General features: G+C 34.9%; 1 protein-coding gene across 6 annotated transcripts in view; it reads left to right on the top strand.

The window, feature by feature from the left end:
• The window catches only part of LOC145683688 (uncharacterized), a 165,089-nt gene that overhangs the window by 73,796 nt on the left and 63,315 nt on the right, over window positions 1-27,978 (top strand). For all 6 annotated transcript variants that reach the window (XM_081755044.1, XM_081755047.1, XM_081755046.1 and 3 more), the window contains one exon: window positions 404-497. In XM_081755044.1, the coding sequence (XP_081611170.1) occupies window positions 404-497 (94 nt within the window). The remainder of the gene's footprint in view (window positions 1-403; window positions 498-27,978) is intronic.

Raw genomic sequence — 27,978 nt, 5'->3', positions numbered from 1 at the left:
TCTATACAAGATATATGGTTTAAGAAAATCATTACGATTGTTACATTTTAGGGTTCGCTTTCCATTTATTTCGAAGAATACTCTCAGATTTACTGTATACCAGGGTTATAGCTAGTAGTGGACATGGAAACACAAAAGCTGAAACATTCTTTTTAGGTTTCCTGAAACTTTGTAGTCTATGTTGTTATTTATATAGATTTGCATTTATAAACATTAATGTTGATAATATTTCTTGTATTAATAATATAATATTATTAATATAATGTTACTATAATATTATTAAGATCTAATAATATTAGAGGTTGCAATAATAAATATTTCGGGTGTGCTCAAGTTAACCCCTTAGTGTTTTGAATACTGACCTGCCCTATATAGTAATTAATATATTTTAATATCTTTTCAGGGTATTGGAGTGGGTTCAATGGTAACTGTAGCCATGTTTCTTGGTCAAATATTCACTTTCATTAATGAAAATGCGAGCAGTAAGGAAAAAGCGAGTAAGTTTTAGTTCATGTATAGTATTCTAGTGTTTACTTTAATTACTGTATAAAAGTATAGATAACGATTTTAATACTGCCAATCCAAGTCAAATAATTTGTGTATGTCACATTATAATCATTGGAATCATTGACGGAGATTAGTCTTTATTTCGTAATCTGACAGTACAACCACTGTTGTCCAATAGTTTCCTTATGGCTCCAGTGGCAAGTTAGCTATTAATATTAATTGGGTCATCGTCCTTTCCACATTTACTCTTAGTCTTAATAACATTGATTGCCTAAAGAAACTTATTCCGTAGTAACTAACTAACTAATTAACTCTATCGCCTATGGAACAGGTTGTAGGTAGAGCATTTAATAAAAAGAGCGTCCGGAATGAACTCCAACTATTAGTTTTATTATAAAAGCTTCCACTAACTAACTAACTCTCTCTATGGCCTATGGAACCCGGAGGTTCAGTGCCGCGTTCACAAAAGCTCTCCACTGACTTCTATCCTTATCTAACTACATCCAGTTTCTACTTTGTATTCCAATCTCAGCGAGATCCATCTTAATATTGTCCTGCCATCTGCGCCTAGGTCTTCCTAATGGTCGTTTTCCGATTGGTCTTCCATTCAAGGCTTTGGAAGCGTTTCCACTTTCTTCCATTCTAGCTACATGACCCGCCCACCTAAGCCCCCTAGACTTGACGACCCTAACAATGTTGGGTAAACCATATAAATTATGTAGTTCCTCGTTATTATGTTTCCGCCATTCCCCATTCCCGTTCCTCTTGGGTCCGAATATTCGTCTCAGGATCTTGTTTTCAAATACTTTCAGTCTATGTTCTTCCCTCAGAGTAAGTGACCATGTTTCGCAACCATACAGAACAACAGGCATGATTATCATTTTATATATTCTAAGCTTCAAATTCCTCGACAGAATTCGCGACGATAAGAGATTTTGAACCGAATAGTAACACGAATTCCCAGCTTTAAGTCGACATTTAATTTCTCCGTGAATATGATTTTCCTCTGTTAATATTGATCCTAGATATTTGAAACTATCCACTTTATCAAAAGTATTATTTAATATTTTAACACATTCATAATTTGCTGTATTCCGGTCCCGACGCACTTCCATGTATTTAGTTTCCTCTGCATTTACTTCTAAACCCATGTCCCTGAAAGCGTTTAATAAGATCTCTGCATTTCTTTGTATTGTTCTTCTATCATCCCGTATTAAATTTACATCATCACCATATGCCATAACCTGGTGAATACCGTTCAACTGTAGACCCTGGTTGCTATCTTTGATTTTCTTTATAGCATATTCCAGAACGAAGTTAAATAATAATGGCGACAACGCATCTCCTTGTTTCAAGCCATTTTCGACGTGAAAGCTGGTGGACAAAAAAATTCCTACCCGCACTTTACTTTGCGATTCGTTTAAACATATCTTAATTAATCTAATTAGCTTTGTCGGTATTCCAAGTTCTGTAAGAACGTTGTATAATGTTTCTCTCCTAACCGAGTCGTAAGCCTTTCTAAAAGCAATAAATAGTTGATGCACCGGGGTATTGTATTCCCACTTTTTTCGAGTATTTGGCTAATAGTAAATATTTGGTCGATAGTTGATCGATTTCGTATAAATCCACACTGATAATCTCCAATAATTTCATCTGCGTATGGAGTCAGTGTTGCTAATAGAATATTTGAAAGGATTTTATAGGATGTTGACAGAAGAGAAATGCCTCGAATTATTACAGTCAGTTTTGTCGCCTTTCTTGTGAATTGGAACAATGATTGATTCTTTCCACTCTTGTGGCAATTCTTCCTCATTCCAGATAGGGAGAATGAGTTTGTGTATCTTTTTCCACAATTTTTCGCCTCCAGCTAAAATTAACTCAGCCGGAATTTCATCTACACCCGGAGATTTGTGTTTCTTTAATTTCTTTATAGCAGTTTCTACTTCTATTCGGTTGGGTTCTGGAATATACGGTTCTGCGGTGTGTATCTCCTTTTCTCCACGCACATTAGTTTTTGGTTGCGTGTTAAGCAAATCGTCAAGAAATCTTTCCATCTATTTAAGATGCTATCCTCGTCAGTGAGAACTGTACCGTCAGATTTCGTTAGTATATAAGCACGAGGTTGATAGCCTTTCTTGAATTCGTTGATTCCCTTATACATGTCCCGAATTCTTTTATTTTTACATTATCTTCAAGTTCCTTAATTTTAGCTTTCAGAAAACCGCGTTTCTTTGTTCTAAAAGTTTTGGAAGTTTCCTGCCTGATATCTCCGAAATTTTGTGTAGTTATTTCATTCGGATTTTGTAGCCAGCGTAATTTTCCTGTTTTCTCATCTCTGTTAGTTTTATGCATTCCTGGTCGAACCATGGTTTGTTCCTACGTATTTCCGCGTGTCCCAATTTTTCTTTTGCTGATCTCGTCCTACCTTTGCATTGAAATCTCCTAATAGAATTATCATATGGTATCGCGGGAGTTGGTCAAATATCCGTTCCACTTCTTCGTAAAAACTGTCTTTTATATCGTCATCCTTATATTCAGTTGGGGCATGTACATTTAAAACAATAATATCACACTACTGTCCCTTAAGAGTAATAAAAGAAAGTCTGTCAGTAACAAATTCGACCCGTTTAATTGCTGGTAATATACGTTTATGAAGAAAAACCCTGTTACTAACTGGTGACTTTTATTTCCTTCCCGGTAAAAGAACGTAAAATTTCAGGAATTCACAGATCCATTTCCTTCCCACCTAACTTCCTGAACTCCTACTAAGTCCATCCTGTATTTCTCTAACTCACTTGTTACGGATTTTAACGCGCCTGCCCTATAAAGACTCCTAATATTCCATGTTCCAAATCTCGTGTCCATTTTCTTTTGCTGAGGTCGTGCCAAGTTATCAGTCCTTGTCCGATGCTTTTGTGAATAATTCTGAACAAGTGCTTTTTTTTTACAGGATGATGTTGGTAGCCCTACCCAAACTTCCAAGCTGGAGGACCACTCCTAGTCGGCTGTTCGCGACTGCTTATTCAGTATATTCGCAGCTAACCTCTATATCTAGAGGCCTTCTCCTCGATCCGCAACCTGAAGACGCGCCATACCGTGGTGACACGAACCCACGTTACACGGTATTCCGTAGTAATCTTCACCCAAAAAAATGATCGCCAGATGTAACACAGGAACTCAAAGATTAATTACTAGTGCTACGTAAATTATCGCAGCCTGAAAAGAAATTTTGAGATACATTACCACAAAGCTGTACGGAATGGTAACAAGGACTAGAATAAACACTTGGTTTCAATACATTTTCGAAATTTCTGTCCAATCGATCACTATAGTTTTCTATACGCATGCATCAGCATACACGTACGGCTCCGACCAAACACCTCATTTCTTTGATATCACTCTTCAAGAGTGAATGGATATATGAAAACACGTTTACGTTTTGTATATGGATTTTGCGTTTCGCAAAACCTTCTTAAACGTTATTATTGGAAACACAAAAATAAATGAATCCATTATTTCTTCAACATATGTCATTATACGCAACTACATATTAATTTCACAGTCCTTCCCGCTTGTCTAGTGTATAGGGTGTATGTATGTTGGACCTGGCCCAGGGAACAATTTTGGGTAGGAGATAACTAAAAATTAATGTCACAATCATTTATGTTAATTAACCACCTCTTCCTACAACAGCATTAACGCAACAGAGATGGTTGATGAAAGCACATTCTAATTATCTTAGTATCAAATAGTATGATCGTAATACAAGTGAAATCTATAAGTTATGGAATTTCCCCACAATCTAAACGCAGCAGAGTGTAAACCTTGCTCGGCCATAAGTATAAAGTCAAACTGACATGAGATGGACTAATTATCATAAACACAGCTAATCCGTAAGTATCTTCAGTTATTTTTCTAGTGGCGGAGCAAGTCAAAACTCACACAATCAAAATACTTGCGCTCAGAAAATGTAAAAAACCGTTAAACACAAAACTGTCATAGCCCCATACTAATGGACAAATATTCCAAATCCACGAACGGACATCACAACCATAGCCAAAACTAACACTCAGAAAATGTAAAAACACCCACAAAATTGGTAACAACCACCTCACAAATCGATAAATGCTACAAATGTACGAGCTGTCATATCTCCCACAGCCAAAACTACCAGATAAGTAAGCAGTCATAACTTCCGGTGGTCATAAACCTCACACAAAAGCACAAAATACCTACACATAGCAACGGTCACAATCCCCACATAAATGAACAAATCCTTCACACAAATAGTCAAAACTCTCACAAGCAGAAATTGGTACAACCCCACACAAATGGACAGAACACCTACACAATCGAACGAAGCTTCCAGACCTTGAAAGAATCACGATTGGATGCCTTGTAAGTTTCACAAGCTGAAAATAATAAAAAAATCCAAAAGACGTTTATGAACCCAAGGGGAGAAGGTGATAAATGGATATTCCCCCGCACGTTCGAACGGTCACAGCACCTCACAAAAAAGTGACAAAGCTCGCACATGTCGAAACGACCATATCGCCCACATAAATGGGAAAAAACCCACACGTCGTAACGGACATAACTCCAAGACAAATAGACAAACCGCACATGTCAAAACGTTTACTCTTATGCTTTAGAAAATTACAATTTTCCTGAGGATATGCATGCTTTTTGGTCATTTGTTTCTCAATTCTAGCCGTATATCTGTCAATGTAAAAAATTGCTATATTTTACTCTTTCCTTTCCTTTTTCTCTTTTAATGTGCTACATAGCGTTCTTCCCCTACATCGCTTCACAAAAAGGGGCGGTGGTTTGGCCCGCTTCCTCACTCATGATGAAGAAAGTGGTTTATCCTGCTTATGAGCTCGAGGGATAGAAGGCAACCCGAAATAAATAAGCAGAAGCAAATGTGAAGTAAAATAAGAAAATGAAAAATAAAGAAATCAGCAGCTACAAATGCGAAATATGTAACAAAATAAATAAATCAGCTTCTTTGACAACTGATTATGATCCTAAAAAGTGAGTACAGCAATACATCTAAAAATTTGTGATGGGGAAAATTGATTTAATTATACATCTCACCCAAGACAAAGCCCTAGGCGATTCACATAGCAGCCTTGTCACGCTTTTATCGTTGCAATAAAGCAAATAGTCAATAGAGGAAGAAGAGGTAGAGAGCACTCACTGAAGCTCAAGCTTATACTCAAGACATCCAAGAACTCAACCTATGCTTTTCAAATTTACTTATAGTAGCTGCTATCTGCATATTTTCTATCGAGATCGTTCTGCTTTCATTCATTTTTGTCATGTTCTTCATTGGAATTCGTCGCCATCATCTTCTTTTGAAACAATTTAGACCTTGACAAAGTTTAGATCGTATTTTGAATCTTTCCGGACTAATATATTGTACCGCCCTTCTCATTTATTTGTAGTCCTATGTTTCTGACCGAACCAAATCCAAATGCTTTTAAAAGCGTCATTCTGAAAGCACTACTGCACGAAATGATCATTGAACTTTTGCTCTATTTCTATAGTTGATTATGTTTGCAATGTTTTTAATAATTCATTGTTGTCGTCCCTAAGAAGCAAGAAAGGTAAAACTGGTGTCGTAGGCCCAAATTGGTATAATGAATTGGACTACAAATTATTATCTGATATAGAAAATATTATTACAAATTGATATAGTGATTAAATTATTTATTAGACAAAATAATTGAAATAATTAAGGGAATACTGAAGCAGAAAAGCCATTAAACGTTTCAAGGGATGAAATGAGAGTCATAACCAGCAATAATCTAATTTGTCATTACGAGCGACGCAGTGTGTCTAACTACACACTCATTTCGAGAATTGATTATAACCAAAGCGAAATCTCCGCCATGAACCTACATAGCCTGGGATAAAATTTCAGACTCTTGGAAACAAATATAATCGGTCTGCAAATTGTCAATTGTGACTTCTGTGTTTATTGTTAGTACGATTCGATAATTTAGACACTTCAAACAAGAAACAGACCAAATGTAGTAAGAAATTAAAGTAGGCATATAAATTAACAAAAATAGATATGCCAAAAGTATATAACCACCCGGGTATCGGGTCGTTGTTCGGGTTGCCATTTATTTGTAACCAATTCGTGTATCGTCGCTGTTCGTGGTTCTGTCCTCCGTGCTCCTGCCAATAAGTATTCTCCTGAGGCCTGAACTTACCTGGATAGGGCGATGGAGGACCTCTCCAAGAAGGGGATACAAATTGTTTCCAAATCGCTTGTCGGTCTCAATGATGAGATTAGCATTAAGCGCCGAGAGGTTCGGATGTCTCGTCCCGACAACCTCACGGACGATCAGAGGCTCATCCAGACCACAACGCACACAAACATCATTCACACAAACAACGAAAACACACTGGATTAAATAACACTATACTTATTTATTAGAATACTATTATATAAAAAAATAACGAAGAGAAATGATCATAACACTTAACACAGAATATGTATAATGATCTCCATTACTAAAATCACACTTTGCCTTTTTAATGCACCGTAGCCATTTTTATCACTTTTATATAAAATATTATAATTCAGATTTCACTGTAAATGCTTCTCTCACACCATTGACGCACTTGAGGGATTAGCACTGGGGGAAAAGTTGCCGGGTTAATCCCACGTAGAAATCCATTTGCTGCGCCAAACAATCCTGAAGAGTTAACATGAGTCTTCAGTAAACTATGACAGATTCCAAAGTGGAATTCTGATGTGGAAGGGCGCGTTTAAAACTGACAGGTACGCACAAGGTGTGTGAACCTGGGACTTCACTAGTTGGGGGCTAGCCATAAGAAAACGTCCTTCGCCGGCTAATAGCTTGTGCCCCTTAACACAAAGTTATACTTAATTCCCGACGTAACGTGCCTGGTGGCTGCACACAATACCGGAGTTAAACTCCCCGATCTCAAAAGTTCTAGATACGACCTGCAGTGGTTGACTGAAGAGTGTTGGCAGTTCATTCCAAAAACCACTCAGTTAGCTCACCTGTATGCACATTATAATGACATATACTTATAAACATTATAAGACATCAATAAGTATGGATAAATAGTAATCAGAATAATTATTATACTAGCAAATTAACACAATCCTTTTCGAGGGTAAGGGTTTTTACCTTTTTATTTCCAAAAAAGTCTCACCACATTATATTCAATAATCGTTAACTACTTCTTACTTCTTTTCACACATATCTATTATTATTATTACCTAGCGACCTCAAGACATTTCTTTTTATCTTCCTTTTCGCATAGCTGCTCCGCTGTGACGCCTCTGATCCTTTTTATGAAACAGGTGCAGATTGACAACATGACAACAACGATAAACCGTTGTATTATGTCGCCCTGGACGGGAATTCCGCAGTAGCTTTACTATGAGGAAAGAACCCTGGATTAATCATTACAGAATTCTAGCCCTCATATTAAATAATGTTACATTGACACGAATATTTACTTCTCCATTTCTCTCTCCCTCTCTCTCTCTCTCTCTCTCTCTCTCTCTCTCTCTCTCTATATATATATATATATATATATATATATATATATATATATATATATATATATATACCATATTACATGGATCTATTCAAAATTAAACCGAACTGAGGGTTTCTGCAAGTTTACTAGTTAACTATTCCTTCCTGCAATATGCGATAACATCCATGTACATTCGATATTGTTTACAAATAAAGATCATTATCATATTAAAGGTTAACAAAATCAGAAGGCAATATAGCATGTAAACATACTAGCGATCACTATGTAGTGCATTAGTAGTTGAGGTTACAAAAATAGAACTAAATTATCTAAACTTTGCAGTAAATTAAAGGAACTTCAATTCAAGATCGATGTTAGGTATTTTAACTGAACACAATCTGCCCTCTTTTGATCATATAAAATAAATGAAGATAAACATAACATTGAAAGTCATTACAATAAGAAAATAAATTAACAACAAAAAAATAATTAAGACAACATATATACTATACAATCATTTCATACGGTATCAAGTTGAAGCATTCCTCAAACACGCACATGTAAAGAGGGATTAACGAATATCATTTAAATGCAAATTAACAAGAATTTCAGGAGTAATTAGGGATTTTACAAGACTTAACCATTTGTTCTTAGTGATTTCAGAAGGATGCCATAGTTTCAATTCATCAATATTGCGTAGTCCGATGGATTTGCCCGTTTTAACATCTATCAATTCAAACACTTTAGGATTTACTTGCTTAGCACATATATACGGACCTGCATAAACATCGCAAAACTTATAAATCTTCTTCAAATTGGCATTACTTTGAGGATGAAGTTTCACAAACACTAGATCATTAACTTTAACTTTGTATTTACCCTCCTGTTGTATTTCAATCTTTTTATTTCGTCGCTGAAATTTTTGCAAACGACGCACCTGAACCATCTCACAAGTTTTGAAGGGTCCATATTCTCGGAATCCATTAACCTTACATTAAAATGATGTTCAATGGAATATAACGTATCCGATCCATTATGAATATTCGCTGGAGCTACTCCTAACGTATCAGAAGTAGAATAATTAAGAAGTAGATAATTTGCGTGATACATTTTATCCAATTGGAATGTTTGTCTTTACATAAATGTCGAAACAGCATGCCAAAATTACGATGAACATTTTCTACCACCGAGCTACTCGGATGATAAGGAGTGACAAAATGTACTTTAATACCTGCATTATTCATTGATTGCACAAACTTGTCACTTCAGAATTGAGATCCATTACCACATAAAACATGCACCACTCGTCCACAATGCAGTATATATATATGTTTAAAATACAGTGCACAATAGATGTAGACGTTGCTTTACTTAAAGGATAGGCCATTATATATCGAGAAAAGACATCCATGACTGTAAATAAATAAATTTCGCCAGTTGATGCTCTGGGTAAGGGCCCATATAAATCGATAGAATGAAAAGAATGAGGTTTATCGGGCATTATTGATAGCATTGGCTTATTGATGGCTTTATAGTTGTGCTTAATACGCATACATTCTTCGCAATCATTTATATGTGCCTTAACATTTGTCCTAAGCGATTTCCAATAGAAGGATTTACTGATTAAATTTAAAACCTTTATATAATCGAAATGTCCAAAATCATCATGATAAGCCTTTAAAATCCGTGGTACTAACATAGGATGTACACAAATTTTCTTTCGATTTTTAAATTTAAAGTTTTTAATTAATAATATCCCATTTGACAACTCGAACAAAGAATTCCACCTCTTAGGACAGTTACATTCAGAAGTACACGACGTTAAATGATCAATAATTTTCATGTATTCTTCTTGATCTCTTTGATATTTCATCAAATCTTCAACAGTAACATGAGCAATTTCATCCTGAAGAATTTTAAATACATTAATAGTCAAAACACGCTGCTCTTTCCCTGGGAATATTCTCGACAAAGTGTCTACTGCACCATTGTCTATACCCTTAATATATTTTATATCGAAATCAATGATTGAAGTTCTAACGACCATCTTAGCAACCTGTTGTTAAACCCTCTAATACTTCGTAGATAACGCAAGGAACTGTGATCTGTGATTACTGTAAAATGACATCCACTTATATATGGTGCAAATTTTTGAATAGAAAAACGCACAGCCAAAAGTTCAATTTCTGTTGTAGTATAACTTTTCTCAGCTTTCTTGAGGATACTACTAACACAATGTATGGCAGCTGGTTCTTCGATTGTGGGATTTGGTTGCCACAAAATTCCTGAAATTCCAGACTAGTCACATTGTACAAAAAATGGAACATCATATTTAGGGTGATTCAAATGAATATTTTGCATCACACAGTCCTTAAGTTCATTGAAACTTCTTTCTTGTATCATTCACCATTGCCTAGGAATACCCTTTTTTATAACTGAAAACAACGGCTGTGCAATTTCTGCAAACCGAGGTATAGACTTTCTAAACCAATTAAATAGTCCCAATGTTTGTCGGGTCTGCTTAACATTAGTGGGCGGAGGTAAAACTTTAATACCTTGGATTTTTCCTTCACCAAAACATAATCCTCATGCATCAATTTGATAACCCAGAAACTCTATAGATTTCTTGAAAAATTGTGACTTTTCTAAATTTATAGTAAAGCCTGATTTCTCTTAACGATCCATACAATATCAAGATATTTTAAATAATCATTTGGATCCTTTCCCATAATTAGTGTATCATCAGCATATACAATTACATTGCTTTTAAGATCTTGACCAAGTACTTTATTTAAACACGAAGCTAGTGCAGCGATTCCATTAACCAATCCAAAAACCACCCTCTTATATTCATAAAGGTGTCCTTCGAAAGAAAACGCTGTATAAGGCCGAGATTCTTTATCTAATAAGATTTGATTGTATGCCATTACCAGATCCAGATTTCCAAAAATAACATTACCTTGTAATGTACTCAATATTTCTTCCACAGGTGGATACCTAACCTGCTGTAGTTTTATACGAGAGTTCAATTTTCTCAAATCCATTACTACTCTGAGACGTCCATCCTTTTTTGGTACTGCATGTATTAGGTTTAAATGGATACTCTGCGATGGACTAATTATTTCATCACGTAACATATCCAAAATTTGCTTTCTTACATTATCCCTGAATCTATAATGAATTATATATGGTTTCGTGACTTTCGGACTATTGCTTTCTACTTCAATTGAGTACGTAAAATCTTTACAACAACCCGGGCGTTTAGCAAATACCTTCCGGTGTTTTCGTAAAACATCAATGAATTGAGTTATCAAACCTTCATCTTTAATTCCCGCACCATTTATAATTTCTTGAACATACTCGTCAAACGGATATACATCATTACCATCAATAGTTAGGTTATTAACCAGAGTACATTGTGACGTGACATCTTCCGTATTAGAAATTAATTTTTGAACCATATTATCCGGTATCCCAGGCAATGTAAAAGTCTTATTATCAAAATTTAAAATTGCACGGAATTGTGTTATAAAATCCAAACCAATTAATAAATTTTCATTCAATTCATTCACGACTAAAATTGGTATAGGAATATCCAGGTCTTGTAAAGATAAAACGATTTAAGTTTTTCCTATCACTTTCTTTTTGTGCTTGCCAGTATAATCAACTAATATTAAATTTTCTAACTTACGCAACTGTGAATTTGAATAGTCTTTAGCAATTATACACCAGAAAGAATATGATAACAGGGATACATTTGACCCGTATCTATTAATGCATTTAAGGGAACACCGTTAATTTTTACAGGTATTCTTGCTGTACAAAACGATTTCAAAAATACAAAATCAGTATCATAAGCGAATGTATAATCGATATCATCATCATTCATCCAATAATAATTTACAATAGGTATATATTGGTACTGACAATGATTATTTAATGTATTCAAACTGTTTTTTTCACTATTGCTTATAGATGATTTATTAGAAACGTTCAAAAAAGGATAATCATAAATGTTATTGGCTGATATGGATTCAACCCCAATCACATCAGCTGATATTAGTTTAAATTATGAGGGTCAAAAGATTCTAGTATTGTACATTGTACACCGCAATCCTGATTATTTCCTCGATATTGGTCAGGTGTATGTTCTACACTATCACCACTCTGATCATTTCTATTCTCTCTGGCACCACAGTTATTTCTATTACAAAAGAAATTAGATCTATTGCCTACATTATTATTATTATTATTATTATTATTTGCACTATTCCAACGATTTTGCCTGGTCATAAAATTTCGTCTATTATTATAAAATCGAGTACCATTGTTTCCTGACTGAGTTTGAGTTCCATTGGCGCTATTAGATCTCCTGTTAAATCGATCACCATCTGTCTTTTCATTTCTCATATTTACATTTCGGATTGCTAGCTGATTTGGATTACTTTGGTTACGATTGTAGTTTCCTGGTACACGATTGTTATTATTATTACTATTGGAGTTCAGTACCTGAAATTGGTTCTCAGAATTTTGTACTAACATGATCAAATGGTTGAAATTAACGCATTGAGTTGATAATAAAACCTGCTGTAACTTGAACGGTAGTAAAATACGAATAGAAGATATAATTCTAGATTCTGGCTGCAACGGATTTATATTTTTCAATTCATTATATGTATTCACTACGAAGTCTGTTACGGATCTATCAATCCGGGAGTTATAAGATCGATTTCTTACCACCACATCTCTATTTGCGAGCATAAAATCATTCTCATAATTTGCAAGTACAGCTCTTTTGAAATCATCATAATTACTTATTCTATTTCGTACGACTTCGTACCAAGTGTAACATGGTGGAAGTAAAACATGGGGCAATAATTTCAGATATTTAGATTGGTCGATTCCCATTAGATTACACTCATCTTCAAATCGTTTTAAGAAAGAACTGGCCGTCATTTCATTATATTTCCCAGTGAATTTGGTCATCGCCTTAATTTCACTTACTTTAAAACAAATCTTAGACTCTCCAATATCTCGTATCGGTTGCCGTTTAACATACCGTACTTTTGACATTTGTGGATCCTGTCTCCTTTCATGTATGCGCCTTCTTGGTCTCACTCCGGTAGTTTCATTAATATCTTGTGCTATATTATCTTCAGACGAATAAACTGAAGGAGATGTAGAATCATACTAGATGATTGGGATTTCCCGTTGATGAAGCGTCTCCTCGTTATTGGAAGGAACTGAGGCGTTACTCCTGTTACTTAGCCTTTGTTGCATCGATCTGATTTCCTCCTGCATATCCTGTATCAAACGACTATGGTTGTGAATTTTAGATATATTGTCCTTTATTTGATTCGCTTGTTGTGTAGTAACGGACTCCAAAACTTCTATTTGTAGACTATGATTATTAATTTTAGAAGTCGTGTCTTTCATTTGGGTTGCTTGTTGAGTTATAGCCGATTCCAAAACTTCTATAGATCTTTTCAAAGTATTGGTATCTTGTGACGATTTATCAGTAAACTGTTGAGATTTTTCATCTAATTTTTCATCAATTTCCTGAGAAATTTGCTGTATTTGTTGATTTGTATTTTGTTTAATTTAATCAACTTTCAGTGCAATATCGTTAGACATCTGTTGATTAACTTTCACGGCAACATCATTAATAGTCCTGGGCCCAGCCTATACCCCCGTAAAAATTTTTAGGTCCGGAGAGTTTGATTGCTGAAATGAGTTATACAGTGACCAAATATAATTAAAATTTTAGGTAGACATTTGGTATCCTGTTCATTCTCTCTGGGCAGCCATTTCCCGAAATGGCCGCCGCTCATATGTAATTGTCTACATATCTCGTGAACTAAGGTACTTAGAAAGGTGATTTTGGTGTCAAAGTATATGTTTTCGAGGTCGCTGAATTCAAATATGGCATCATCGGTAATGCCACTTACAAAACTTACCAGCTGGCAACACTGTTGTCTTTAACGTCCAACTATAAAAGCTACTGATTCATATTACACAAGGATGTAGCGTGCCCCTTCCAGAACTACAGAAAACCAATTTTTGCTGGTAGTTGACATCACAGAAAAACAGATTTCAGAAATTAATATAAGAAAAAAGTGGCTTTAAATCCAACATGGCGGCCAATATGGCAGCTAGTGACCAGGCCGCCAAGCAATGGACTTATTCAAATGCCTGTAAGGCAGTCACTTATTGGCCTAAAGAGTTCAAACAAGAAGCAGGATGTACAGTAAAGTGCAGACGTTCAAGCGTTTACGGTTTAGATCCAGGGAACAAAGCGTATTCTCAGGGAGGGGGGCAACAGAATTAAAAAATGCACACATTTTCAATGAAAAACAGAGCTTTGACTCATTGTTTCCAGACAACCACACCTACAAGGATGTAGATACAAAATGTCCTACAAAATGTTCCTTGGAAATCTCTCATAAGATTCCATTTGTAGTATGTCCGTACTGTGCATAACTACGTGAGGACAAGGGAGCAAACCCCTGCTTTTTGTGAATTCTTTCGTTTCCGGCGCTATGACCCCGTATGGGCCAGATAAAATTAAAATTTACTATAGCCTGTAAAATTGTTTTGGCGCGGAGAGTTTGATTGCTGGAATGAGTTATTCAGTGACCAAATAAAATCCTAGGTAGACATCTAATATCCCGTTGATCCTATCTTGGCAACCATTTTCAATATGGCGGTTGGTATAACACCCACCAGATTATCATTGGAGCCACTTACACTTGCTGAATGATTTTTTTTTTAACCCTGTGTTTTTGGATTTGTTCAATCATATGAAATTATTTTCAAACTAATTTTAAATGTAGTACACTGTTTTTGGAAATTAATAATACCAAGACAATATATCGTAAGGGCGAATACGAATCAAATATTTTAGTTTATGTAGGTAAAGAGCGAATGATAATACTGGATGTAAAATTCTATAATTTATAAGAAATAGTAAAAATTGTATGTACAAAATATTTTGATGGATATAAATATATTTCTGACGTATAATTATGACAGTTTTATTCATTATCAATCTTCTTTGTATAATGTAGTTTTTATGCTATCTCTGTCATGAAGCAGTTTGTTTGCTTATAAAAATTTTCACTTTGCACTTATTATTTGTTATTACATTGTGCACTATTACACTTGCAGTAAGTCGTAAATTTGTAAAATACACTTCTACAAGGACACCAATAGTTTTTACACAACTTGCATCCACATTTTCGAATCACATCATTTGGCAACGGGTTCATGAATTTTATTGGTCGCAAAACCCCATTCAATTCAGTCCATCCAAAAGAATACGGATCCAGTTCCGGAAACGATGTTTTTAATATGGTAAGACTTTTTCTAATTGAATAATAGGCATGGAGAATGTGACCTTGGATTGACTTTGAAGTTGGGGGTAATTTTGCAAGCTTAACATTTCTTATATATTCTTCATATCTTAGCTCGTTAAAAGTTGAATTTTTTTTGCTAGGTTTCCAAACGCGCATTAGGTATTTCTCAACAACAGAGACTCCGATTGTGTTGTCCTCTGTCTCTGCAAACTTCTGTAAATACATTGTAGGTTCCGCATGCATAGTGCCTTTCTTGGTTCCAATTTTGCTAACTTCATCATTGCCTGTGAGTAAATGAGCTTTAATAAGATTGTTGCAGAAAAGTGAACCAAATTTGGAGAATAGCGTGTGAAGAGGTCAGAAACGTAGTTTTTCGCCAGTTCCATAGCTTACCCAAAGTTCTTGCAAACCTAAGAGCAAAAACTTCTCGACAAAGCGAAGAAGGAGTGCAACAACATCGGCGTCATTTGAAAGAACAACAACTCTCTTCTTTCCGTGAATTATTGCCCAGTATGTGTGAAGTACCTATACAAGACGCAGTTCCGCTTCTTCCACGTTACTGTTAAGATCTTGTACAATTGAGGTTTCGTGATTAGAGATTTGGGTTGCTTGTAGCTCATCACCATCATTAAGTATTCTACCAATAATTACAGTAGGACCCTTAGCTATCAGTGATGAGTCTTGTAACATGAAATCTCGCGCAAACATTTGAAGTTTTATCTTATTTTCTGTTGACGCCCAGAACTTATCTAATCGAATAGGAATGGGGGTTGGAGAGTCGATATGTACCATTTCGATTGTTGAACAATCCGATGATCTCCTTATCCACTCCGATTGTTTCACTGATAAGGGAAAATAGTTGTCGAAAACAATATACAACTTTTGGGCATCACAAGTGGACATCACTGTCTGCAGAAAGCGGTGCATCACCTCTCCGGAGTGTTTCAGTGATGACATTTTAATGGTTCGCAACTGAGCCATGAAGTCGACGATCAAAACTGTTGGAAGATGGGATGTTTTGGTAATTGTTTTTTTTTTTTTTGGGTCGATTACAGTTAGCTTCTAGTTCCGACACCAAAACGTATTTTTGTGGTTTCGTTGGTGCGTCTCCTTCGAAAAGTGCGTTTGTGTCGAACAGGTCATGTGAAAGAATATCTTGCATAGGCACACCTCGCTCTTTCACCACATCAATGTCTCTCTGAGCTTGAGCTGCTTGTTGGATATGGTATCAACATCCCCAACTTTAGAAGCATGTGCTCTTGAAGCAAACAAAGTGGGCAAATTGACGCGAGATATAGTGTCATTAATTTTTTTTAGTACATATCTGTCCCTCTTCAGTTGGTTGTAATTCTCTTCTCCTTCCTCCAAAACATTTAGCAAGCGACGTACAATTTCTTCGTCCACGTACTGTTTAGTTAGAAAGTTGTGCAGCTTTACTGGATGCTGCTGGCAATCAAATGGATTGCCTTGCTGAATCACAAAATCTAGCAAACGCTTAACTTACGAAAATTTTCACTTCTTTTCCCGATCAAGTCACGATGAAGTACATTTTCTTGGTGATCCATTAAACGAGAATTTGTCACGTTCTCTAAATATGTTGGTTATTTCCAGAATTTCATGATACACCAACTGCCATGTAGCAATGTAATCCACTTTTCTTGTTTGCTCAAAAATCCCTTTCGAGCTTTTTTTGGGATCTTTGGATAGTCTGCTCAAGTTTCATATCCGGAGAGATTGCATTGAAGGAACCGTTGTTGTCTTTCACAACGAAGTGTCCATCTTTAAACTTGCTGTAAAGATACGGCAATTTCATTTCTAGGTTTCTGGCCATTTCCAGGTACCACAAGCATATCGCAGATAATAGGTCAATCGAACTCGTGAAACACTGGCAACAGTTGATTAACAGTGGTGGGCCTACGTTTGGAAAACTTTTTTGTCGTGCTTTGCCCAGAAGGCTTGCTATTGAAGAATTCGTATAACTTGTGAAACGATATGCATACCTTGAAGAGAATGGACATAATGTGTTCCATGAAGCACAGTCTGTATTGTTTTATTTTCAAAAATTTCACATTCCATCAGCCTCTTCCATTTCACTTTCAATCAAGAAATTACCAGCACAACGTAATGCGATTTTTGCCGTATGGAAAGTGCCCATCATGGGATATAAATCCTGAAACTCCAGAGGACAAAAGAGTGTTATGTCCGCCACAGTCCGAAAAACTGCTTCATCACAAGATACCGGAAGAATAGGTTGATCTTGAAGCTGTCCACGAATATTGTTGCCTACAGGTCGGCTTCAAACATTTCTTCCTCACTTTCCAGGTCAGCAACTCGACAAAATACTTCGTCTTGGAAATGGCTAGCAGCAGCTAGAAAGGAGTTTGCACATGCTGACTCACAAATTATATATATTTTTTTCCTCTCAATCTCTCCCACATTTCCTCTAGTTGGCACGTTTGCGCATACGACGCACGGTACTAGGTACGGCGAAACAACACTGCTAGGTTCTGAACGTTCTCGTTTTCCTGAGCGAAGCGATGGTTTCCGTGGTGGGAATAATGAACATCCTCTCTCTTCAATAGCCCTTTCAGTTACTTCAGTTTCCTTTGCTTTTCAAATAGCATCTACATTTTTTTTAAATGTATATGTCTTGTAACAACGTATTCCGCTGACAAATTACGCATCTGCTGTTGTTCGAAGGGCTCTTCCATGCGTTGACGACTAAGTTGAACACCTGGGGTAATACTTATTGCAGAACTATCAGTCATCTTTGTTTCTTACCTGAAATAAGGAAAGAAGTTGTACTTGTTAATTGTATATAGTTTTTGTGGCATGTAAATGCACATTCATGGTATGAATATGATCGAACATATATGGCTTAGACCCCTTGCAAACCCGTTCATCTCAAAAGATACAATGGAATACAATAAAGATGAGTAGTTTCCTTGTCTCAGACAACAATAGACAGCATGGACAAAGTAGGAATTGAATCTAATGACATTTTTCAGGGAACATTTAGTGGTTTACTGTGCGTTATATGCATAATTATCTAGAGCAAATCCCTATTTTCCATAAAAATGCCTGTCCCCGCCCCAACCCATCTTTCACCCTGAGAATACGCTTCGTTCCCTGGGCCTAAACGCTTGGAACATCTGTCCTTTTCTGTACATCCTGCTTCTTGTTTGAACTCTTTAAGCCAATAAGTGACTGCCTTACAGGCATTTGAATAAGTCCATTGCTTGGCGGCCTGGTCACTAGCTACCATATTGGCCGCCATGTTGGATTTAAAGCCACTTTTTTCTTATATTAATTTCTGAAATCTGCTTCTCTGTGATGTCAACTACCAGCAAAAATTGGTTTTCTGTAGTTCTGGAAGGGACACGCTACATCCTTGTGCAATATGAATCAGTAGCTTTTATAGTTGGACGTTAAAGACAACAGTGTTGCCAGCTGGTAAGTTTTGTAAGTGGCATTACCGATAATGCCATATTTGAATTCAGCGACCTCGAAAACATATAGTTTGACACCAAAATCACCTTTCTAAGTACCTTAGTTCACGAGATATATAGACAATTACATATGAGCGGCGGCCATTTCGGAAAATGGCTGCCCAGAGAGAATGAACAGGATACCAAATGTCTACCTAAAATTTTAATTATACTTGGTCACTGTATAACTCATTCCAGGAATCAAACTCTCCGGACCTAAAAATTTTTACGGGGGTATAGGCTGGGCCCTGGACTATAATTTGTTGTATCAACATCCCTCGATTGCATGGATTGATTTAATTATCGGATCATATCTAACATCTGCTTAGTATTTACTGTTTCAGACATAGATTCTTCTGAATTACCAATTACGGACATATCTTCACTGTGTATATTAGTCATAGTTGACTGACGTATAATTTTTCTCCCACCACGCAAAAAAGTACATTCAATATTCATACGTACCTTTTTATAAAAATTAAGACCCTATCTTTACTTCAAGATGTGTACAGGCTTCCGGGTTCCGTTGCACCAAAAAGATATAACGACATATACCTATAACCATTATAAGACACATCAATAAGTATGGATAAATAGTAATCAGAGGAATTATTATACTAGCAAATAGTAATCAGAAGAATTATTATACTAGCAAGTTAACACAATCCTTTTCGAGGGTAACTGGTTTTTACCTTTTTATTTCCAAAAGAAGTCTCACCACATTACATTCAATAATCGTTACCTACTCCTTACTTCTTTTCACACATATCTATTATTATTATTACCTAGCAACCTCAAGACATGTCTTTTTATCTTCCTTTTCGCATAGCTACTCCGCTATGACGCCTCTGATCCTTTTTATGAAACAGGTACAGATTGACAACATTACAACAACGATAAACCGTTGTAACATACTAAGAGAATACGGAAAATAGTTTGTGTTAATTTTAGTCCACTGGCCACGATGCACGAGACATTGTGATAACTCGGTCGTTAGAAAGTACAGACACAGAACTGAAAAGGCAATGTGACTGGCGTCACTCTGGTCACTCGTATATCTTGTCTGGTCTAGCCTGCTCTAATCTACTGTAATATTTCCATAAGCGATTGAATAAAGCACTTAATTTAGTTCCAAATAACTGCAGAATATATACTGTGCATATAATAAGTCAGGGAGAAACACTTACAAGATTTGTCACTGAAATGTTCTCACCAAAAAGCATTGTTTTAAATATATATATGAAAAAACAATAAAAGTCTTCTTTGTCCAGTTGCGTGGGAGAGAAGCAATACCCACCGAAGAAAAAACTTATTTGCGTCGCAGAATAAAGAATAAATCGAAAAAATAATCACTGTCTTTACGAAATGTACAGAGCGTCCACAAAAATACTTCATTAACCTGGTAGCGGTTTTAAGTATCAACAACCATACTAACATTTCCACGTGGTTACTGAGAATCAATGGAAGTTAAGTAGTAAAGAACTCAAATTTCTTTTAGTAATTTGGAAACGAGTTTATGAGAATTTCTGAAAATTTAACCAGTGTATTACGTCAAAGCAGCAGTGAGTTATGAAAAAATGTAAACCAAGTTGGAACCTTCAAGCTAACATTTGCAGTCGAGAAGAATTGTGCTGTTGTGTTTTCTTCTTTTAAATATAAGAAGATTGTTACAACTAGTAGGGAAAAGCAATATTGTATGAAATACTTAACGAAGAAATATTTCGAAATCATACATTCATATTAGCACATGCGTGTTTGACATTTAGATTTTCATAAAAGAATACTTAGATGAGTAAAGGTACATTTCAATATGTAAAAGAATAATGAAAGGAAAGACATAGAACATAATTCTCGCCCACGATTCCACCATTTTCATTCATTACTCATCATCAACGTCTCCTTTAGTGTATCCGGCATAACTGTGGGACGTAGAACTCAAAAAAGAAAGAACGAAAAAAAGCATTTGAAGTGAATATAATACATACCATTCTTTTGAAAAGCAAGTTATATTTCAGAGCTAGCCTTGAGTCATCATGTTTTCTAAGTTGTAAACCGCTGGAGTTCAAATTGAAGATAATGAGTTCGATTCTTATTTCGGTGAATATTTGTACGAAAGTCAGTTTTCCTTAATGCATGAAAATTATATAAAATAATTACATTATAACACATCAGTTCTCTATATATACATATAATCATTGCGGAACGTAAGTAATTATTATGTTTAAAATATAACATATTTTGTAGCCTCAAAACGCTCAGAAGAAATTCACGAACACGAAGGGTGCTGCGTAATTTACCCGCGTACATGGGACTCGGATCGATTCATGAGAACTCCATGAATAAATGTGACTAACTTATTTTTTCTAACTGCAAATTCAACGTTAACTTTTATAAATAAACCTCGGCTATAAAAACAAAAAGCATACATAACAAGAATATAAAGCACGGTTAACAAAACAATCTAATATTCAGGAGCAAAACCTTTAATTATTACACAACAACTAAAATAATAATTTTTGCAGTAATTACACGTTCTGACGAATTTGGTTTCAAGTCGAAACAACTTCGTAAAATAAATATACCAAACATGCAAAAAGGAAATTTTATACTTTATTATTTTTATGATTAATTTGTACTCTTTTCAATCCGAACGAAACGTGCTTACTGGAAATGTTTTAATGGACTTCGCCAAATATTCATGTTCGAACTAGTTATGGAAGAAGCACAAAAAAGAATTTCACAACCTATAGGAGAAAAGTAATAGATTACAATTTCGTAACGTTTTTCTAAATAGCCTAGTAAAATAGTGAATATTTCTATTTCAAACTTCAGTCCATTTTGCTATCTATCAATTCAACTCATTTTAAGTAATTTCAAATAGCAAGGAAAAATAACTAATCTTCCCAGGTCTTACCTGACATTCCAACTGTAAACGCAGATGGTGTAAAAATTAGTGACGAGTTAATCCAGGCCTAAACACGGGACACCCTAGCGTTAAAAACAGGAACCAAATAATCACAGGAGCAGTTATCGTTACAAACATGATACAAGATTTTCTTCAAATACATTTACAATTTTTTTCTTTGGAAATCAACGAAAATTCACGTTACATATTAATGTGTCTCCCACATTAGAGATTTTTTAAAAGTCCTTCGTAACGGGAATGTGAGTTGAAAATAAATTTTAAAGTTCATGCTTTTTGTAGTAGCTCAATTGTGTAAAGAATAGAAATTCTTACTAGGCCTGGACAAGTTTTATACATACTTATTCTTCTTTCTCGAGACATTATTTAGAAATCCATTTATGAGGGGATCTTCAATATTGGCTTTCTGTTTGCTCCATTAATTTACACGCAGGCAACAAGCATAATACGGCTGGTTACAACATGATAATCGTTGAGAATATGACATTTCTCGAACACAAGGCATTCCTGCAGGATATACAAAAAGACAGATTACTGACAAAACATTACACTACATATATAGAAATATGTATACGTTATACAAAGGTTCTCTATTTTGGCACTAGAAACTCATTATATTTAAAAAATATTTATTTGTTTACAACTTTAACCTCAAAGTTTAATTAACTCCATCATCTGAAGTCCTAGGAGGATAGAACTTTTTTATAAAGATTACATGACGTTTTATTTTCTTGGTTTGGTTTTCCACAGATTCCAACCAGACTGTATTTTTAGTAGGAAAGTTTAGAATACTGAACGGTCCTAAGTATTGTAAGGCTAGTTTTGGGTTGAACTTCTTATCCAATGAAGATTTCATTATTCTTTTTATAAGAACAAGCTCTTCAACAAGAAGAGTACAGGGAACTCTTTTTATTATACAACTTTTCTTTTCTAAGCCACCGCTTTTTTATATTTGCTGTTGTAGTTTTACTAACTATTTGATTATTACTAGATGATTCAACAATGCTAAGACCTAACTACCAAATAACGTCTAAGGGATTGAACATTTTTCTTCCTCAGAAAACTTCACTAGGGTCTTTCTAATTTTAGAATTAACACTGACATTCATCGTGTACTGAACTTGACGAATAAAATCATCCCATTTAGTTTTATTCTTATTAATATTTGATCTAAAATAAGACGAATAGCTTTGTTGTCTTTCCACCTAGTTAGAACTAGGTGAATAACTTGAGGTTGTAACATTCTGTATGCCTCTAGTAAAAAGAAGTCCTTAAAGATACTTGACATGAAATATGATCCTTTATCATGGACAACTTTATTACATAATCCATAAAACATTAAAATTTTGTCTGACTTATCACAGATAAGGCATGAGCTCAAAGTTCTTAAAGGTTCCATAACTACAAACCTACTTGCAGTATCCACTAGTACAAGGTTATATTTAAATCCTTTGCTGCTAGGAAGAAGGCCTAAAGTGTCTAAATAATAAGTATCACATGGATAAATGACTTTTCTCGTATAATACTCTCCACATTTAGGAGTATTACTATCATTGGATTTCTGACATATGAGGCATTCACGGTCACAATCTCATATTTCTTGAAACATATTTTTACATGTAAACTTGGCCGCCAGCTTGGCTATCGTACATAAAATTCAGTGTGGCCTCCCTCACTACTTCATCATGATGACATCTAATTACTGTCTTAATCATTGATTTTGGAGCTACAGCCTTTGTTTATTCGACCTTTAGTCCATTTTAAAAGAACATTATTTTTAAGACTATAATTTCTAACAGTTTCACCCCGATCCAGCTTATCTATAATTTATTTTAATTGAGAATCTTGTTGTTGATACTTTTGTAATAGTTCATTTAACAATGGCTTTTGCCACAATTTAAAATAAGATACATGAACCTCTTTACCTTCATATTCCTCAATTTCGTCAATATTTTCAGATGGAGAAGAAAACTCTCTATACTGATAAATACCGCTTAAAAATTAAAGGTAATTATACAAGGTGGTTACAGCGCAAATAAACTACGTCAAACTTGTACTTACTTATACGCTCAATAATAACATATATAAAGAAAATAATAAATATAAAATTGATTTATAATAGTGTAATAGGTAAAGTGTATTAGTATATTATAATAATGCAATGGGCACTATAGTGGGATTATACTTATAGTGTATTGCCTGTTATATGGAGACCATTACACAAATGACTTATGCCATTTTATTTAGATGTGACAGATAGTAGAAAAAAGAGATTGAATAAAAATAAGAAGAAGAATGCATAATGTAATTAATTGATATTTCGAATAAAAGAAACAATTATACATAGGTTAAATGCGCAAATAAAACACGAAAAGAAAGAAGCATACAATTACTATAAAACGTGTAAGATTAAAATAGATAATTTTAACCTGTTATACAATACCATACGTAAGTTATACTTTCTTGAGGTTATATTTAATGTCCTGATGACAGCTACCCAGCGACTTCATGTTGACGCTCTGAATGGAACGAAGAGAATCCGAAATGGTGGAAGCAGACATAATACATATATTATTACTTAATAGTGCATAAAGTCTTTTATTAACATAAACAAAATGAACAATTAAAATAACATTTTAGTGCAAATGTGTGGTATGCGAAAGCTGAAAGAATAGTTAAAGATTTTGAAAGTAAAAATAACCTGATGGCAAGGTTGTGTAAACTGGAAAATAATTTTTTCCACAAGCTATAATATAACATTTAGCTAACTTTGATACGTACACTTGTAATTTGATTTATTGTTTGCAAAAAAATTAAAAACAATATTTGGTAACGTTTTGGTGAACAAATACACGAATGTTTTTAACACTGAATAAAAAACAAAAATAACCAACACCTTATATTTGTATACATAACAATAATATTTATTAAAAACTATTTTTAACTGGTTTAAAATTTAAAAATATAGTGCCAACTAGTTGTAACAAACAAAAATGATAGTGTATATAAAAAATTAAATTTTTAACCCAAATTAATTACTTAACAATTATTTATTTAGCTTCCACTATTTTGGATTTACTTACCTACATTTGGGCTGACGTTTGTGATTGCGCAAAATGCATGTGGGTTTTGGAATTATCTGAGAGATCAGTAATTTTGTTTAAAAAATAAATACATATTAAATTTAGAAAGTGCTAAACAAAGAGCTCGATTCTCAAGTTCAAATTATTTTTGACCATTCACTCTCTGGTATTGCTCTAGACCAAAAATAAGACGGCCGAAGTTTGCCTGTATCATCATTTTGAGACAAAATAGCTATACAATGTTCACAACTAATATCGCAATGAATTACAAAGGGCTCTCTAAAGTCCCTAACTTTCAGAACAACATGTTCCACAATGGCTTCTTTAATTTTACAAAATACATCGTCGTCTTTTTTACCCCACCTAAATGGAACCTTTTCAAATTTTAAATTTATACAAAGGGGCCAAATATTCTGAATATCTTGAAATAAATTTTAAATAATAGAAACAAATCTATTAACCTAGCCAATGTGCATCTGTTCCTGGGTTTAGGTATTTTTTTATTATTTCTTCTCTTTCAGGATCTATTTTCATATTACTATCCTCAAATTCATAGCCCAAATACTTTATTTTCCTTTAAACAAAAAATTTTTCCTAGGTGATATAGTTATTCCACATTCCTTTAATCTAGTAAAAACCTTTTCAAGAACTTCTGTGTGTTTCAATATTATTTGTATGAATGCAAATATAATCAATAAAAAATAAAAATGATCACCAATTAAATAATTAACACTTGGATATATATGCGGGGTTAAATTGACCTCAAGGTCTATATTTCTTTCTTTATTTCTTGTATAATTTAACTCAATGTATCGCACATTTGTGTATACCTTTATTGGCCTTTCGTACAAATTTAAATATCTAAATTATTTGTTTATTATAAATAGAATGTAAGTAATATGCTGTTTTAAATTATAATACTGCTTTTACATAAGTTTGGTCAATCGACCCCAGTTGTTTTTACTGTGTTTTTGTGTTTTATCTGCTTCAGAGTTGGCTACAATGTATGATTATCAACTGGTGCTGGTACGCAAGTAGCTATTCGTTGCAGGAAGGAATGAATTCCGAGGATGGCCCGGGAAAGCGTCCCCCGGAGCTACGACATTTTCCCCGGGGTGCTTGAGAACTCAGCGGAAATTTCTTAAAATACGTATTTTCAAGCTTTTTCGCCTGTGTTCTGAAATGCCCCCGGGGAAAATACTCTAAATTCATCACTGGTTGCAGGCTGATCCCAATTTCTTCTACTGTGTTTTAGTATTTCATTTGCTTCAGTGTTATCTGCAATGTGTGACTATGATCTGGCAGCAGTGCGCATGTAGTTGTTCGTGGCAGGTCCGTTTCCATTGCGTGCATAGAAGATAACTCAGTATATTGTATAATTAATCATTATTACAATGAGTCTGAAGGAGCACGAAATAATTGAAGCTCTACATGAAGACGACGATTACATTTCTATTGATAGTGTAGTGTCGGATGAGGCAGATGAAGAACAAATGCAAATCCAACAGGAATCATCATATGAGTTCTCAAGTGATGGAGAAAATACAAGCGACAGTGTGTCAAGTGGTATGAAGATTATTGTACGAATGCAGTAAATATCATACAGATAACACTGAAGCAAAAAATGGAAGTCAGTGGTACAAGGATCCCCCTCCAGTTGCCAGAACCCTTGTATATCATCTCTTAAGAAAGCAGCCCGATCCAAAGCAAGCTATTACAACACCGTCACCAAAGTGTGCATTTGATTTATTCATAACTGCGGACATACTGGATGATATAGTATTGTGCACAAATATTCAAGGTAGAAGATTATGCAAGAAAATAGAAAAACGTGGAGAGAAATATTGAAAGAAGAAATTGACATTTTTATTAGATTACTATTGCTGCCTGGAGTGAATCATGACTGGGATCTTGTTAGTGGTGGTTCGGTGACGTCTGTTGAGAATCAATCGTTCATCACATGACATTTACTTGCATCTAAGAAGACAGGGTCACGCTGTGACTTTGCTTAGATCCGAACGAGACAATTGTGTTTGCATTTGATATGTTGTAACTAGATGAATCCCAAAGTTATACATGCTACCGAGAGGAATATCATGAGTAACAACATATTTTGTAATGTAAGAACTAAAAAAAAAAAAAAATACCTAGCAGAATAGTTTGAACCGAGTCATTTGTTCGGACGTGGTTGGGTAAGTGGAAAACTCGGTCAACACGTATTCCATCATTTCCAACGAAAACCTTTTTGGGGTAAAAAAAAAAAACTGTCCCAGGGTCCCCCGCAGGGTCTGAGACGGGCTCCGACTCAAAATTTTCAAATGGCAAGGGGAATTAAGTGCTACAACAACCCTGTGCAAAATGGCGACGGGTCAAAGTGTAAACATAAACTTAATTGAAACGTCCATGGTCACCCCTATAAATCGGAAACGGTGAAACAGATGTGTAAACAGGAAAGGAAGTGTGGCATTATTTTCAAAGTACAACGATTTAAGTGAAAGTGTCTTATCCCAACTAAAAGTTTTAAATGGCAAGAGAGGTAGGGGATTGTTTGAAAGCTCTTTTAAAGTGAAAGAAGATGAGCACATCCCGACTTTCTACGACAACCCTGTTGAAAATTGCTGTGGGTCAAAATGTAAACAAAAGCTTAATTGAAAATCTATGGTGACCTTGAATCCAAGATGACCTCTTAAAACCTATATCAAAAGGATAAGCATACCAAACTGCTGAAGCTAGGAAAACAAATTTGGCAATAATGTTGTTTAGTAAGTGACTAAAATATGCAAAATGTTGAAAAACGCGGCATCTTGAGTTCAAAATGCCGCACTATGTATCGAACGCATATCCAGCTCATACCACTGGTGCTGGAGAAGCGAAAGTTTATGGTTAGTAGTTGATATCCACAAAATATCAAAGAGTATAATCTGTAATCCAATGTGGCTGCCAGCGTGAAAAATGAGTTTGTATATAAAAATGTTATTTCTTGGAATACTGTGACCAAACCAACAAAGTTTGACGCAGCTTGATGTACTGAAATGACATACACATTTTTGGTACTACTCGCCAATCTTGCAAATCAATGTTTTTTTTAAATAT

This window comes from Thermobia domestica, chromosome 4 (assembly GCF_964235325.1).
Source record: "Thermobia domestica chromosome 4, izTheDome1.hap1.1, whole genome shotgun sequence".
Taxonomy (NCBI): Eukaryota; Metazoa; Arthropoda; class Insecta; order Zygentoma; family Lepismatidae; genus Thermobia; species Thermobia domestica.
Note: the sequence above shows the minus strand (reverse complement) of the source record. Positions and strands in the feature narration are given on the sequence as shown.